The 16,785-nt window shown below is 35.3% G+C and overlaps 1 protein-coding gene across 9 annotated transcripts in view; it reads left to right on the top strand.

The window, feature by feature from the left end:
* ATP8B (ATPase phospholipid transporting 8B) overlaps positions 1–16,785 on the top strand; it is a 40,309-nt gene that overhangs the window by 13,677 nt on the left and 9,847 nt on the right. For 3 of the 9 annotated variants that reach the window (XM_036365339.2, XM_014246896.3, XM_014246895.3), the window contains exons 1-6: positions 5,397–5,756; positions 11,152–12,615; positions 13,063–13,121; positions 14,569–14,781; positions 15,974–16,066; positions 16,256–16,699. In XM_036365339.2, coding sequence (XP_036221232.2) covers positions 11,481–12,615; positions 13,063–13,121; positions 14,569–14,781; positions 15,974–16,066; positions 16,256–16,699 — 1,944 coding nt within the window. In that variant the 5' untranslated portion in view covers positions 5,397–5,756; positions 11,152–11,480. Of the gene's footprint in view, positions 1–5,396; positions 5,757–11,042; positions 12,616–13,062; positions 13,122–14,568; positions 14,782–15,973; positions 16,067–16,255; positions 16,700–16,785 lie in introns of those variants that run through there. The other 6 variants (XM_014246901.3, XM_014246900.3, XM_036365345.2 and 3 more) reach the window with 4 other exon arrangements.

Genomic DNA, 16,785 nt, shown 5'->3' with positions numbered 1-16,785 from the left:
GCTATAAAGTCAACTGGAAGTTCGAAAATCTTTATATTGGGTAAGAATATTACACTCGTTTGCACTCACCGTTTTAAATGCGTTTGGTGCAAGCACAAAAAATGAAAATAGATTCGAAATCTAATGTAGGTTGTCCGGCGGTATCCGCTATGTTTATTAAAACAAATGTAAAAAAAATATAGACCACAAAATCCCAATGAATATCTGGATACTCGGGCGAAAAGTTACCACGGTCAGCGTACGTCTGAACGGCTCGAGTTGCGAACGAAAAAAGGGGCCTCTGGTCCTGTGTTAGTCCCTTTTGAGTGTTGGGTTGTGTAGAGTTGTGATGTGATGTGATGTGATGTGTATGTGTGGGTGGCATGTGTGGAGGGGAGAGGCGTAACTCATCTAGCCAAGGTATATGGAGGCTAAGCGAAGCATAGATCCGATCCAACCCATTTTTGACACAAGGGTATATTTTTTTTATCAAAAAACCACTTTCCCCGAATTTCAATTATATATATTTTATTACAAAAAGTCAGCTATTTGCACTGAGGTCCACATTTCTGTTATCTGGGGGCTTGAGTACAAAATTTGGGATTTTGAAATTTGAAATTTGTAGAGTAGGTTCGGAGATATGTGATTTTACCTAAATGTGGGGAGTAGGCGTGGTTATCATCCTATTTCACCTATTTTTATGCCGTTAGAGGTAACGAAATGATACGTCCTGTGCAAATTTGGGTGTATCTTAATTTGCGGCTTAGTTAAGGCAATTTATAGGCTTCGTTTAATGGCGTTTTGTGGGCGTGGCAGTGGTCCGATTACACCCATCTACAAACTCGTCTTCACTTTTTTACATGTACCAAGTTTCATTAAGATATCTAAGTTTTTACTCAAGTCAAGTTGCATCCTGATTATTTATATATACATAATCCTATATCTAACTCAATTATTTTTAGGTGATACAAACAATCGTTAGGTGAACAAAACTATGGTATTATACTCTGTAGCAACATGTTGCACGATAATAAAAATATGTACATATATCCGTATTTTGAACTATGTTAGTGACAGATAAGATGACTAACACGTAAACACATATTGTTTCGTCATATTCTTAAACCCACGTCTCGTCGCCAGAAATGATGCATTTGATGAACGAAGGGTCCTCTGCTTTGCGACCATACTCTTGGTTTTTGGAAAAGATTTAGGTTTTTTGATACGAGTCTAGTATTGACACGCTATTTACCCAAATCCTTAACCAAACTGTGTTGAGTCGATCCATAAGAGATATTGATACTCTCTACCGTTGCTCTGATGCCAACATGACAATTTTCAAATACTGTTTCTTTAACTTTTTCGATGTTATCGTCATTAACAGAGGTGGATGGACGACTCCCATGAGGCTTTGATGACTTAACTGAATGCTTTGTGCGACTCAAATACTAGTATTCGTGATAATATAGGCCGTGGTTCTATTGGAAACACCAAATTTCAAGTAAACTCGTTGTTAAATTTATTATATGTACATGATAAAAATCGCCAGACACACTTTTCGCGTCGTAAACAAGCAGATGCAAACACACACTAATTGACACATGAAGATAAAACTGCACACGAACATAAAACAATTTTACCAATCTGGGATAAAAAATGTTCATCAATTCCGTTTACGCACACAGTTTGTATAGATTATCTTTTCAACATATATTAGTTATATTTCTAATATCAATTGCGTACTTTTAACGAAAACCTCGTATAATACCTTCCATATGTGCGTTTCTTATAGCAACTATATGTCTAACTGAATCTGAAAACTTAACCGGCCAACAGTTTGTAGCCAACGTTGTTTGAGAAAAATAACCATTTCTAAGAACTAGATTTTGATCTATCAGTTTATATGTGCTGTAGTAGTCCGATATTTGCGGTTTTGACAAATAAGTAGTTTCTCGGGAAAAAAGAACGTGTACAAAATTTCAGATCTATATCTCAATAACTGAGCGACTAGTTCGCGTATATATTGACATATGTATATATTGAGACAGACGGACCTGGCTACACGAACTCGCCATACTCATAATTTACTCGTAAATATATTCGTTATAGGGTCTCCGACATTTCCTTTTGGGTGTTACAAATTTCGTGGCAAGCTTAATACACCCAGTTCAGGGTATAAATATTGATGGTGCTAGTACTCTTATCTTTTGTCGCTTGTAAATATGAGGGATATAATCAACGTACCTACATATATATGTATATGAAAAAATAAAGATAATGAGCCTTCTATAATCCTGTTTAATGGGCATCGACGCATACATATCTACTTAAACACACGTGCTTATGAACTCTTTCACTATTAGCTACATTTGTATTTAATTCTGAGCGATTTAAGTGCGCACTACACAAATCTTCTCATACATATGTATATACTAACTTATGTACGCACAATAAGGGAAACTAAATCAAATGCTTGTTTTGCTGCGAATTCTGTTTAAATAAAGAATTAAAGGAGCTCATTAATTTGAACGACAAAAGACTTATTTATGGCAAAGAGAAAATATGTATGATTGTGAGAGGCGACGGTCTAGTGCAATAGGTCGAGGGTGCACAGCCAGTACGAGAAATATACCGTGTGGATCAAAGCACGATACATGTATAAATAATCATTTTTTTTCTTAAAGAAAGTTTAATTTCAATGTAGATGGTAAGGCTGAAATCCAGCACACATGCGTCTGTACGCGTATTACAACATAAATACACAAATCTGCAGAAATAAGTAATTGCGAGTCAGTCTTCTACATATCCAAAAAACCAAAAACACAACAATCTAAATCAAAATCGCCAAATCTAGTACTCGAGTACTTACTGGGGCACCCCTAGTTCCATTCGTCTGCAATAGGCTAGCTAAGCGCAACGAATCATGGTTCCTGCAGGGTATTTATTAATAATTTTCCGGTTATTATTAATCGACTTAATCTTATATTTTTATATTTTTTATTGAATATTTATTGTAAGTATATGTACCATATATTTATGTATGTATGCAAGTATTGGTGATCGAAGTTGAATCGATGCCGCTTTGTCGCCAATCTACAAAAAAAATTACTCACGAATCATAGTTTTACTTCATGCTTATTACTAGATATTTAAATATGTATGTACATACATTATTTATCAATCTATACAAAAATGCTTTATTTATTGTTTCATTCACTAACATCAAATAGATACATTTATGGTACGTGTACATATGTGCGCTGTACTGATGTTAATATATTTGTATAACTCTGAAATAAAATAAAACTTTTGTACTTTTGTTTAGATTGTATTTGAATGCATGCGATTACACTTCCTCCAAATGCATTTTCCTCACTTGCAAAACAATTACTTTTTAACCGCTTGAATAATCATTACAGCGTTAACAAGCTCTGCACTCTGTTTACTTTGTGTCATGAAGCACAGAACAACTTTAAGTTAACTTGGGCACTAATGGTACATATGCTCGTATATATCTACGTATATAATAAGTTCAATGCATATGACTGAACCGAGTAAAACATCGCTGCAGTAATGCTTCAAATTATTAAGGAAATATGCTGTTTGGACCAAGAACTTCTTATTCGAGTTACACTCATTTATGTATTTTCTTGAAATAAGAGACTATAATGGAAAATCCAAGGACGTAAAATAATATTTGAAATTAAATTTAAAAATATTTTTTTAAATAAATTATTGTAAATTTTTTAAGCCAAAGACAGTGATTTTCGTATAATAACATTTTTTTGTATTTTCTTAACTAGTATGTACCTGTATATCTGGTACCCAGATCTACGTAATCATTTCATAGGACAACAAGACGTGAAAAATGAGATTTGAAGACAGAGCCATTTGACTGAGTAGTCGGGGTCCACACCAGTTGGAAATTATAACTAGTTAACATGTAATGTATGTAATATGCCTTAGTTGCACATACAAATAATAAATCAATATATAAATACGAGTATTGACATGTAATTGGATGGCTTGTTAAACTCGAATCTGTCGCCACGAAAAGCTGATAATTTTTGTCGTCAGTAAAGGCTTGGACATTGTGGTTAGGACTCTTCTATAAGAGAAATACTTTTAATTTAGTTTATGTTGCCGTACTTTATGGCTCGAACTTGGATCAGCCGAATATGGGTCACACACCATATTGAGTTCGCTGTATTTCGCACAAGCCTTTGCCTAAATATTTATTTACATATTTGCGCGTAAATAAAAGCTTTTTTCACAGACTGCAAATATCTTAACCAAAAATACATAAACTAAATAATTGTTGACTCAATTGTTTCTCTCTTGTCGCGCTCATAGCGTTTTACCGCTCAATGACATTTGCTCTTTCTCGTTCAGTATTCCGTTTTTACTTCAATTATTGTTGGTTTTGTTTAGATTTTTGTATAATCATACAATATCAGCTGGGCTGACGTTTCACATCAGTGCGCAAAATCACGGTACCCCCTGCGAATGTCGGCGCAAAATGCGACAAACGATAAAAGTGGGTATAAAGCGTTGAGATGATTTGCATTAACAATTTAAGCGGACATATGTATGTACTACGATATTTGTAAATATATAAAATATGGGTACATAGGTATCTAGGTATACTTGTAGATACATATATACTATAAAACAGTTGTAGAAAAATGTTAAGCACAAATAAGTTATTTACTCATAATGCCGATGGTGAGCCGAAGAACTAAATGGGTATCATAAAGAACGTTAATATATATTGAAACATAATCTTATTCATCCTTTTCCTATTACTTGCTATGCTTCTAACCACGCGTCAACTTAGCTGACCCAGATGCACGCTCGAAGCAGTTTAAAAAGTACGGAATGTGAATGTTCAGTTTTGAAGTTAAGCCTAGTCTAATTTTCGGGAATTTAGCATTGTGTGATTAATCTGTTGGTGGTTTTGGGATTTCCCCCTCATATTTTACAGTTCATTACAGTTTCACTCGCTTTGTTTTTGCACACGGACTATTATTTTGTGAGTGGTATAGAGAAGGTGGATTTGAGGAGGCATTGTTAATCGGGGTTCTGGGGCTAGCTGTTGACACTGGCATCAAAAGCACAGTTTCGATACCTTTATGTTTCAATGAATTCAGCCAGATAGTTTCCGTTGTCATCGCCATCAACGAAGAGAGTATAGTGTGACCAGCAACTACAACTTCCGCCAGCCGCCAGTATTTCTGCCGCCAACGAGGTAGTATAGGAGGAGGCAAAGGAACGTGTATAACTGAAACGAGTGTTTTCCTTATTGTTTACATTTCCATTTCTCTGAACTTTCAAGCTTCTGCGCCAAATACATTGAGTCGCCGCCATATGAGTGAAATCGTGTTGAGTCGAGGCGCTTTTCCAACTTTTCATTTTAGTCTCGATTTCGTTCTCGTTTGTGGCGTTTGCTGGTCGAAAAGTAATAGTTGACCCGTGGAGCGATTGTCGTGACGATTCTCAACAATAAAAAAAACAAAAAGACAACAACAATAAATAACCAAAAATACCTATTTAATACAAATAATCTACTTGAAATTCATTGTTTATTTGGCGAAATGCGTTAAATCGGACTTAAAAGTATCGAAGTGCAACACCTGTGCATAGTACATACATACAAACATACATATATTGGCCAAGTACGGCGTTAGGCGAATGTGTAATGTGTTTTTCTAGTCTTTAGTAACGATCATTAAAAGTGGACTTATTGGGACTTAGGAGTAATTGTTGTGCTGCGAACGGTAAAGAAATCAGTTTTAGTGTTCAATACAGTGATGTATTTAAAGCAGCTAAATAAAATAGAATTCGCAGAAAGCTTAATCACCACAATTACAAATTGGCGACAATCGTTCGCTGCATTACAATGTGCTACTAAAAATACGTACAACAACGACTACGTCAGCAGTCTGCGTCTTGTGGGCTGCCTCCTGGCTGCTCGGTTGGGTCAGCTTGAGAGCTGTTTGCTGGTAGTGGCCGTCACTAGCGCTGGCATTTGCGGGTGATCTTGGCCGAGTGTTCCGCTTACAGCCGTCAAATCAGAAGAGCACACCTTTGCAAATTAATGTGTACCATGCGAAATATACGAAGCATATGTATATGAATGTATGTATTTACGTGCTTAAGTGTACGCTGTCATTACCATGGCCCTTTGCCGGCCAACCCTCAGTGGCCCGCCCTTCAAACGGACGTCATCACAACTGAGTGCGCTCAAAACCGCTGTGAAGTGTTTGCAATGAAAAAATGCACAAGTGACATACATATGTAAAAATAAATGGAAAACATTTCTTTTGCAATTATTTCTGCCTGGCGGGTTGTCTTTAGCGTTCATACATGCATATACATATCTCCGGTATACATACATATGTGTGTGTGCACGCATAGTTTGCGTTTTTATTGAATTTTCATCGATTTTCATTAAAAGGCTGAGTGCTGTGCGTGTGTCAAGAATTCTAAGCACGGAGTACTCGGCACTTCGTACATACAAGTGTGGCGAAGGTTGTTTTTCTAGTTAATTAAACGCATTAAATATCACAACAATGTAGCTTCTTAGTGACATAGAGAAAAACATGACTCATGCTTTTACCCTACCCGGCAATGAGCGCATAATATATTTGGCTGACAATGTTCGTGTTGTCTACCCTCTAAACATATTAACAAGTATTGCCTAGTATGAACGCCATAAAAATCTCGCGACGCTTCTTTCAAATATTAAGCGCTGGTGACACGCATACTTACATACGAATATAACATAGTTAATACTTGCATAGCGTTCACTACATTTTGCCCTTTGCATACCTACATACATGCATACATATATCTTAACTGAACTGAACTTTTTCACTTCATAGATACTATAAACTTACATATTTTATTCTATGCTATTGCAGAAAACAGGGTGTAATTTATATATGTATGGATATTATTACTTGTAAGTATGTCTCTATACTTCAATATTGTATTAAAATATGTGGCGACAGTTTTCTTGCTTTCTTAACTTTACACTTGCGCGTAACCACACTTATGTAATCTGAAATCGCATAAAACTGCGAATCCATGAATGGCATTCGCATATATGCTCACACATACATATTTCCATACACCCAGTAGAGAAAACGTTTCGAGCCTCTCTTTCAGCATTTACACATAATGCCATCATCGATCAGTCTGTCTGGACGACTTGGGCCGATTAAGACTTGATTGTATTCAAGAGTAAGGTGATTTTCTAATACTCTAACATGTAGAAAATGTTGTGGTACCAAAAATACCAAAAAGAAAATAAACTGTTCCTATTTAAGGACTTATGTATACATATGCCTATATTATAAATATATGTATACATGCATACATATATGTACATATGCATAAGAATATATTATATGTCAGCAGAGAGACTCTTCTAGTTCCGCTTTGCAGGCATTACCAGGCAGGCATTCGCTTTTGTCATATCCATGGCCTTTTGGGTTGTACATAAAATGTTGATTCAGTAGCAATTCTTTAAGCTGCCATGCAAACACCGTTATAAAGATAAGAAATCGTAAAAACCCTAGGCATTTATTTTTAAAATCACACCATTATCCGCCAAACTGTCAGTCGTCTAAATTTTATGACGCCTTCAAATAGCAAATGTATTTTTAGAAAACCTTTTTGTTAAAAATTTAAATTAAATTAAAAAATCAAACCGAGTAGCTCACTCATAGTTTCTTTGACATTGGAGTTCTTTCAATCTGAAGTGTTTGGAGAAATCTTGAAATCCCAAACCAAATTTGTGAAGCTTTGTCTTAACTGGAATAAAAGTATTTTAAAACGGTAATAGTTTTCCGAGGAAAACTCTTTGTGTTTCGATTTATTTTTTGTTGATCTAACATTTAAATTTCGCTAAGTGCGCTTGCTTGTCATTTACTGGGATTGTTCGGCTCGAAGTCGAAAATCTTAGTATGGGTTTAATTATCTGGAAAAATTGGCGGTTAAAAGTGAAGATACCCATTGCGGTGCCCGGTTCGGCATGTTTTTGCTACGAATTTTTATTTGCTAACTAGTTTAATAGGGTTAATTTATCGTGACCTCGACTCTCTATACAATAGACAATAGTGAATTATTATACAGGGGAATACTAAATGTATTCGACTCACATACAGAATTACAAATCCTCAATGACCCAAATATATTTGTTCCCTGATTGATTCAAATAAATGGTTTGTTTGTAATATTTAGTAAAATTATTTTTAATGAAGCATTTACGTTCATACATACACATGTACTTATGCATAAGTACACATGTTTATTTGGAGCAAATATTTAAAGAATCCGGTTGCAAATAAATGTTTACAGTTTACATTGATCTTACTTTCTAGTGTTTGTTTCAATTGCATCAAAATACAATAATAAAAATATCCTACCCAAATACCGCTAAACTCAAAGGCATAAATATGTACATAAGTGTGTGAGCGTTCATATTTGAGTTTGTTTTGTTTTAAAGAGTTTGCTTCATCTGCTGATTTACCCTGCACTTTACGATTTCTACAAACGTACGAGGGTTACCGCTTACATGTTAGGTTTAAGGTTATCAAGCGCCGTTTTCTCTTCCACTGAAAGGCACATTTTACCATAGACCTAAAAAATCGCAAAAGATCTCGAATGCATCTTTTAGTGTTGCGTGAAATGGCGGAACAAGAACGCCATTATATAATATATCGTACAATTGAGGCATACTTGACCATTAGAATGAGCATTTTTAATAGATATTTGCATGATGGTTAATTTAGTAAAAAACGTGTATTCTCGTTGAATACAAACAAAATTTAACTGAAGCGGATTTATATGCCACCCGCCAAGTAAAAGTTGAAATAAATTGCGAAAGTTATAGAAAAAGCAATGCCAGCCCACATATATATTTGTTTACAAGTAAAATAAAATATACATATGCGAACTGTTTTAACACTTTGAAAAAAGCACGGAAAATTGCAAAAAGTAAAGAAAATAACATTTAATAATAAAAACAAAATTCAATAAAGAACTATCAGCGTCGAATAAATATTAGAGATCACAATATGGCCAGTTGCCACTGAATGTTTGAACTTTTACTCTATTTGTATTTTGTAAATATTCGTACATACATACAAACACGCGTACATATGTATGTACATACCTGCAAAATCGGCAATACTTGTAAATGTTGATTACTCATACGCCCTGTTCAACTGATCGGCATGTTTTTAACATGTTATTTTGTTGGCAATTAGCCAAGTGAACATAGTTTGGCGAGAACATAAGTAATCAAATGAGTTAACAATAAATAATATTGTATGCTGATAGAAGTTGTTCTTTATGAGAGTGTTGACTAAATGCTAAGGTAGAAGGTTGGATTTTTTATGCTTTTGTGTATAGAAACGATTAAATTTTACTTGTGGGAGCTTTGACACCTTATAACTGTTACATACGTCTAGTAACAATACTATAAGTTTTAAGGTATTCACTTCATTTGGGATGGTGATTTCCATTGCTATGGGTATTTGAATATTTTACTTTGGTAATGGTAAAAAATTAAAATAAATAACATGGGAAGATTTATTTACATATGTGCATATGAATACGCACTGATTCTCTGAGTAATATATACTTATGTACTTAATTCACTCGAATACTGCAGTCTCTTAAACTGAAACTCATTCGCCACTATGAAATTATTAATATGATAAGGTACACTTTTAACTAAAACATGCTCTAATTTCTTTACGGCTGAGCTAAAGTTTTACTTTTATTACAATTTACTTTTGTAATCAAAATACGATGTTACGAGTTAAATTTATCTAATGTGATTTGCTGTTCTTATATATAATTATATGTCACTGTGTCCTATTTACACATAAGTATGTTACTCACATGCATATGTGTGCTCGACTGCAACGTTGCAACCAAGCCCATTTATTCGATTTTCTAATATCTCAATTACCTTTGTTGGTACACACGTACATTAATAGGGTGACCGTTATTTGCCAAGTAGATTTTTTTGGCCAACAACGCCTGGAGTTTAAGTTAAGTTTAAGCCCTAAAAAACGGATCCAATGTAAACAAGCTCTTTATTTTAAATTTAAATCGTGCCTTAATCATAATTCTTTTTCCTTGTATATAACGTGATTTGTTGATATTTTTAATTAAACAAGTAAACCTACAACTTTAAAAAAATTATATTATATTACGAAGTCCTTCGCTCTACAAATGCACTGTGACTCAGTAATTCAGTAACTTGGGCGTTTGCAAAAAAATTAACTAAAAATAACGTAAATAACGGACACCCTAATGTATATATACTAACAAGTATTAATGAGATTCTCTTCAAATTACCAAACAAAACACACTCCTCTTAAAATTATCCCTATTGACAAGCCGCATGTGAATTTTATCGTAAAAAATATTGCTCACCATATCTATATTTGTTTGTAAATAATAATAATAATAAAAGTAGTAATAATTGTGGCCTTATACCCTTGCTAGAGGTTTCGCCCTCCTTGTGTTATCCAACAACATCAACCTCAGAATGACCGAGATCTGAGCCCACTGCTTATCAAATGGTAGGCTCATACTTAAAGCGCTTAGCTATAAGTACAAACACATTTATTTACATACCTATATACATGGTACACGCAACGCATGTGCATCGAGTTCAAAATGTCCAAGATTTTTGTATTGCCTATCTGATTCAAATATGTTGTTTATGCTAGAATTGTGTTGGTTTTTTGTTTTTTGGGGTTCACCTCCCATCTACAGATTATTTTGTCAGCACAATATTTCAAGAGTATTGAGCTGAATTAGAAATGCGTTAAATAACTTGGAAAGCAATCAATCAAATGGGCCAGAATTCGACAAAGTTGCTATCGCCCAATTTTCATTGCAATAGATAGAAACCCAGTTATACATAGGTACACATGGGCAAATATACACACACTCGCATAATAAAAACAAAAAGAAAATTATTAAAATTTGACTAAGCAATTAATGTATTTACTTACTTATGTACTTATGTATAATAGTACAAGCAATCGAGGCCAGTGAACATAAATTTGTCTCCAGTTTGTAAAAATATATCGCCGAAGCAGGTGGCTGCTTTTTGGAGAAAAACTAATACTCGTATATCTTTAGGAACAAAATTTCGAAATACAAATAAATGCATGTTGTTGTTGTGAAAATTTATTGAGCTACTTTTGAGTGCACAGACAATTAAAATGGAAGTGTAAACAGCATTAGTTAAGTGATAAAGTAAAAGTGCCGTTAAAGTAGACATGGAATTGACAGTATATCGGCGCATGCAATCTTGATTATCAACTACTCTGCGTTGCCAAGCGTTTTTCACGACAGCCAGTTAAAATCATTTACATCCCGCTCAATTACGTCACATATTCGCACATTTAACTGCACATATACTTGGTATGTACAATATATATATGCATGGAAGTGAAGGGTAGAGTGAAATGCCAAGCGGAAATCGAAAGCGGCCAGATACGCTGGAGTTAGAGGTGCTTGGTGTGCGCCAAACGGAGTCTTCCGACAATGAGGATTGCGGTGTCACCACCCGTGTTCTAACAAGATCACATCACCAAAGTTACCAGCTGCAAACAGAACAAAAAGAGCCGGCACCAAAACCACAATACTTCCATGCAGCCAAGTCGCAATGCGTATCCGCCAGCGTCGAAAAGCCGTCCAGTACATTTCAACAAAAACTATATTCCCCATCGCAGCCGGTTGAAAAACACCAACAAAAATGGTTTCATTTACGTCGCAAACCTCGTCCTACGCCGTCAACAATATCGACATGTGACAGCAACAACGAGCTTACTGCTCATACGAACACTGTTCCACCAAAATTAGCCACGCCGGCGACAGCAGTTGTCGCCAACACAACCACCACAATGTGTACATCGGTGCCCACAAGTCAAACCATACCCGATGTTGCGGCGGTGCTCACGAGGCGCGACTCGAAAAAGCAACGAAGCCACACACACACCGAAAGCCTTTATAGTTTAGCGACGCTTGCTCAGTCGGGTGAAATACGTCAACAACAACAATTCGAACCGAATGCAAACAACGCTATAGCGAACACAACAATCGACCCTGAGCCCTGGTCAAAATCGAGTGAGAAAGCAAAAGACCTACAGGCAGACATGAAAGCAGTCATTTATTTCAATGAGAACAACGACGCTCCACTCCAAAGTAGCGCATTTATAGATCGAGGCATTCGCGATCATATGTTACTCACTTCTGAGCTAACGTCAGTGGAGGAAGGGGTGGATGCTGCCATGTCAGCACCAGTATCCGGGTTTCAAGCGCGGTTTTTGTCTATTTTGGGAAAGTTACCAGGTTGGAAGCACAGTGGAAGCATGGGTCGGCGATCTCGTACGACTGTCGCGACAACAGCGTCGATGGCAGGTGAAGGATCGTTGGGTGTCAACGATGCGACAGAAAGTATAAGCGTCCATAAAAACCAAAAATTCAATGCCGACTTTGAACAGTTTACGATGTCGCAGGTTGGGAACGGTGCTGGTAGTGATAAGGGTGTTCGAAGACTGTCACAAATGCGACGTCGGCGCAGTTCATACTACTTCTCCGGTAAATGGTCTTATATTAAAGTTATTGTCGTAATTAGAAGTTCTTACTAATCATAACCTAAATATTTAGGGTAACTAGTGGTTTTTAAGTATTAATTTCTTTAAATACGAGGACCACTTATGACCTTGGTTCCCTCTCGAAAATTAATAACTGACTCTTTCTCTCAAATCTTTCTACACAATATCATATAATTTCGTCAAATTCAATGACGTTGGTTATTCGGTATTAAATTTACATTTCAATAAGTACTGCCGAAACATTCAATATCACTGTTGCATATTCAAACCCTACAAGGAAAATTATATTTCGAGATGAGCTCCCAAGTGGCTATGAAAGAAAGAATCCGAAATGTCATTAGTTATATTTTACGCACAGTTGGTATTTTGAAAAAAAAATTAGTTTTCATGAAATTGAATTTCTAATGAATTTTTTCTTCATTTATTGCAGAAAATGAACGCAGAATTCGAGCCAACGACCGAGAATTTAATGCACAATTCAAATACGCCGTAAGTATTTCATTTTCTCTCTTTATTGACAAATACCCATTTCATTTTAATACTGACACTTCATATTTATGCAAACACGACCCACACAAAGAAGCTTATCGGATTTGAAGCGTATCCTGCAAACACATACATATGTTTATGAGCATATGTATGTGTTTGTAAATATTGGCACATTTCGTTTAATATTGCAAACCGATGACACAGATAGCGGAAATAAAAGAGAGATTAACCAAAATGCCTTGCCGAAATTATCACCGAAGCAACAACGTACATAGAATCAAGCATATGCATGCAACAGTTAATACAACTCCAACATAATTGTACTTGCGCACGCCACTAACGCGGCAAAAAGTGGCATCACATTTTTCTGAAATCATTCGCAATCGCCCACGTAAAAGGGCTCAATTAGTAGACCCTGCATGCCAGTATCGAACAATTTCGTTATTTTTTAACCGTATTTGCAATGGCACATTGGCATTCCAGTGTTCATTCAATCATTTATTCTGACCGAGACCGAGACCGAGACCGAGCGACGCACAATTCGGTCGGGGTCGTATACACTCATCAGTGTATGTGTGTAAGTGTAGGCTAGCTTCTCATTGATCTTTGCGACCGTTGACGCTCAAGTGGCACACGCACAGGCACACTTACAAATGTACGTCAGCACAGTCGGCAGACGGTAGCAAATATCACGCGAAAAGGTATTGAACTAGAATAAAAAATGGACAATTCAGTATGCTCGTGTCTCGGTATGTGTATGCACCGCGTAATAAAGGTACAACTTGGGTGATATTATTTGCGGAACTACCGGATTTGATTGAAAAATATTTTGCAATAGTAAAGCTTATATCTTATTTCGTTGCTAAGCAAAGGCAAATATTCCAATCAACATGTGTGTATTGTAGTTATCCCAACTATGCGAGCTTGGTGGATCGAAAAATACTTGATATAGTAGACTACCTAAGAAAGTTAAAGCTGTTTTATTCAAACTAATATTGAAATCATCAATTCGCAATAAAAACATGATAAATAAATTTCGATGTACGGAAATTTTGATCATAAACTTCGATGTCGATGGGGTTGCGTGCCAAATTGGTTCTCTGCGTGCCGTTGAGCTATGATCTATATGGCCATTTGTGTCACGAAAATATGTACGATGTTTTTGTTTGATGTAATTGCAGTTAACTTTACAACTTCGCTGATCAGACAGATCTAACCCCTTCACTTTTTAGAAGCGCGACTGCACCTGATTTAATAAGCGTACCTCTGTATGGATTGGTCCACAAACTGCAAAAGGAAAATCTTGAAATGATTATGCGACAACCACTTACAAACTATTATTTAAAAGAGTCATTAGTTCCGAGAAAAGCCAACTTATTAAAATTTATTTTATTAAAAATATTAAACAATTTGTTTAATGAATTTGTTGATCTTCTCTTTCCTCTAGGACAATTTCATCAAAACGTCTAAATATACACTGCTAACGTTTTTGCCATTCAATCTGCTCGAACAATTTCAACGTCTTGCCAATTTCTATTTCTTGTGCTTATTGGTGTTGCAGCTTATACCAGCGATATCGTCATTAACCCCCGTTACCACCGCCATACCGTTAATTGGCGTATTAACATTGACAGCCGTTAAAGATGCCTACGATGACATTGTAAGTAATTAAACATTTATGAACTATATATATACTCATACATTCACGAGTGATATTATAATATATTATATTTGGTGCAAATGACTTCACTTAATTATAAGTTCATTTTTATTTCTCTTATTTAGAGTTGCACGGTACTTGGGCAGGCAGTAATAGCGCATAATTAACCCTTTTTGGCTTAAACGATGCAACTCTATATGGCACATCCTTTTTCGTAGCTTTTTCTCTTTTTAATATTTTGATCAGTTTAAAAATTAGTATTACCATATAATACTTAAACCATCTTTTAGCTTTGCTTATAGGTAAAAATATGTTCTTTTATTCCCTTTGCTTTTAAGAAAAAATACAACATTTCAACCTTTGAGTAATCCTTAAAATCAAATTAATTAATTTTTTTGTCTCCCCTTAATTGGTAATGTTGTGAAAAACAGATGTCATTTAGAGACTGTAGTAGAAATGATTGAAGGTGTTATGTAGGTTCTGGAAATTCGTATGCAAATAATTTGTAATTTAAAGCTCACCCTTAAATATTTAGTCTATCTCTGAATCTTGATCTAATTAGCAATATTACATTAATACCATCCAGATATGAACTTACTCTTATTAACAGAATAAGTAAACTTTAATCATGTTACCTATGGGATGTTTCCTGTATATATTTTATTAAAAATAAAAATATGAATTATTACTATTATTATAATCCATTATCATAGTACTTAATTGAACTAGTTTCATTACATATTCGAAAAATTGTTTTTCCTTGATCGATATCTATGTCGGACTTTCAGTTTTTTCCTGTTTGCATTTATTTTTTCATCTTTCATTTTTTCCATCATCTTCTCCATTTCCTCTGTGAATTGTCCGATAGTGCCAGCTTCACTCATCCCATGCACAAATTTTAGAAATAACTAGAACTGGGACTAAATAACGGACTTAGAAACGCAACGGCACGCGTTTTCCATAAGTCAGTCGAGAAAGTTTTATGTTTAGAAAACGTACTCTCGCCTGCGTAAGATTTTAAAAGACAATCGTTATAAGTATATAACATACGTACACATGTATTTAGATTATATGTATGAGTATTTATTACAACTCATAAATATTTACAATTTCACTATTTTTGAATTCTCTCATTACGAATTCATGGTGCACGAACCTTGAACTACATGACGTCTTCAATTGCATTTTGCAGCAACGCCATCTGTCGGATTCTCAGGTGAATAATAGAAGATCGAAAACATTGAGGAACGGTCAATTAATCGATGCTAAATGGTCAGGAGTTCAGGTAAGATATTGTTTTTTTTAATATTGAAAAAACTTGGAAAATAAATTGATAGAGAAATTTCTTGAAAAGGCTTTAAGTATTTAAGCTTAATGCAGTAAACAGTTGAGTGTCTTTAAATATATGCCCATATAAGCTATATATGTTTCGGAAAAAGAACTATATAATATATTTGAGTATACCCATTGACAGGTTGGAGACGTGATACGTCTGGAGAACAATCAGTTCGTGGCAGCCGATATCCTCCTGCTGACAACATCCGAACCGAATGGCTTGTGTTTCATCGAAACAGCCGAATTGGATGGCGAAACGAATTTAAAATGTAAGCAGTGCTTGCCAGAGATCACTGAATTGGGTCAGCGGCATGATCTTTTGTGGAATTTTAATGGTGAAATAATCTGCGAGCGGCCAAATAACTTACTGAACAAGTTCGAGGGCACACTCATATGGCGAAACCAGAGGTATGCGCTCGACAATGAAAAAATCCTACTTAGAGGCTGTGTTCTACGCAATACACAATGGTGCTATGGTCTTGTCATATTTGCGGGCAAGGACACAAAACTAATGCAGAACTCGGGCAAAACACAATTCAAAAGCACTGGTGTTGATAGACTGTTAAATTTTATAATAATCGGGGTGAGTCGAAATTATTATTTTTTTTTAACAAATGTATTAATTTATTATTGTATTGTATATCTATAAATATTTTTTTATTTCATGTC

Source organism: Bactrocera oleae, chromosome 5, assembly GCF_042242935.1.
Source record: "Bactrocera oleae isolate idBacOlea1 chromosome 5, idBacOlea1, whole genome shotgun sequence".
Taxonomy (NCBI): domain Eukaryota; kingdom Metazoa; phylum Arthropoda; class Insecta; order Diptera; family Tephritidae; genus Bactrocera; species Bactrocera oleae.
This window is presented reverse-complemented; position numbering and strand designations above follow the sequence as displayed.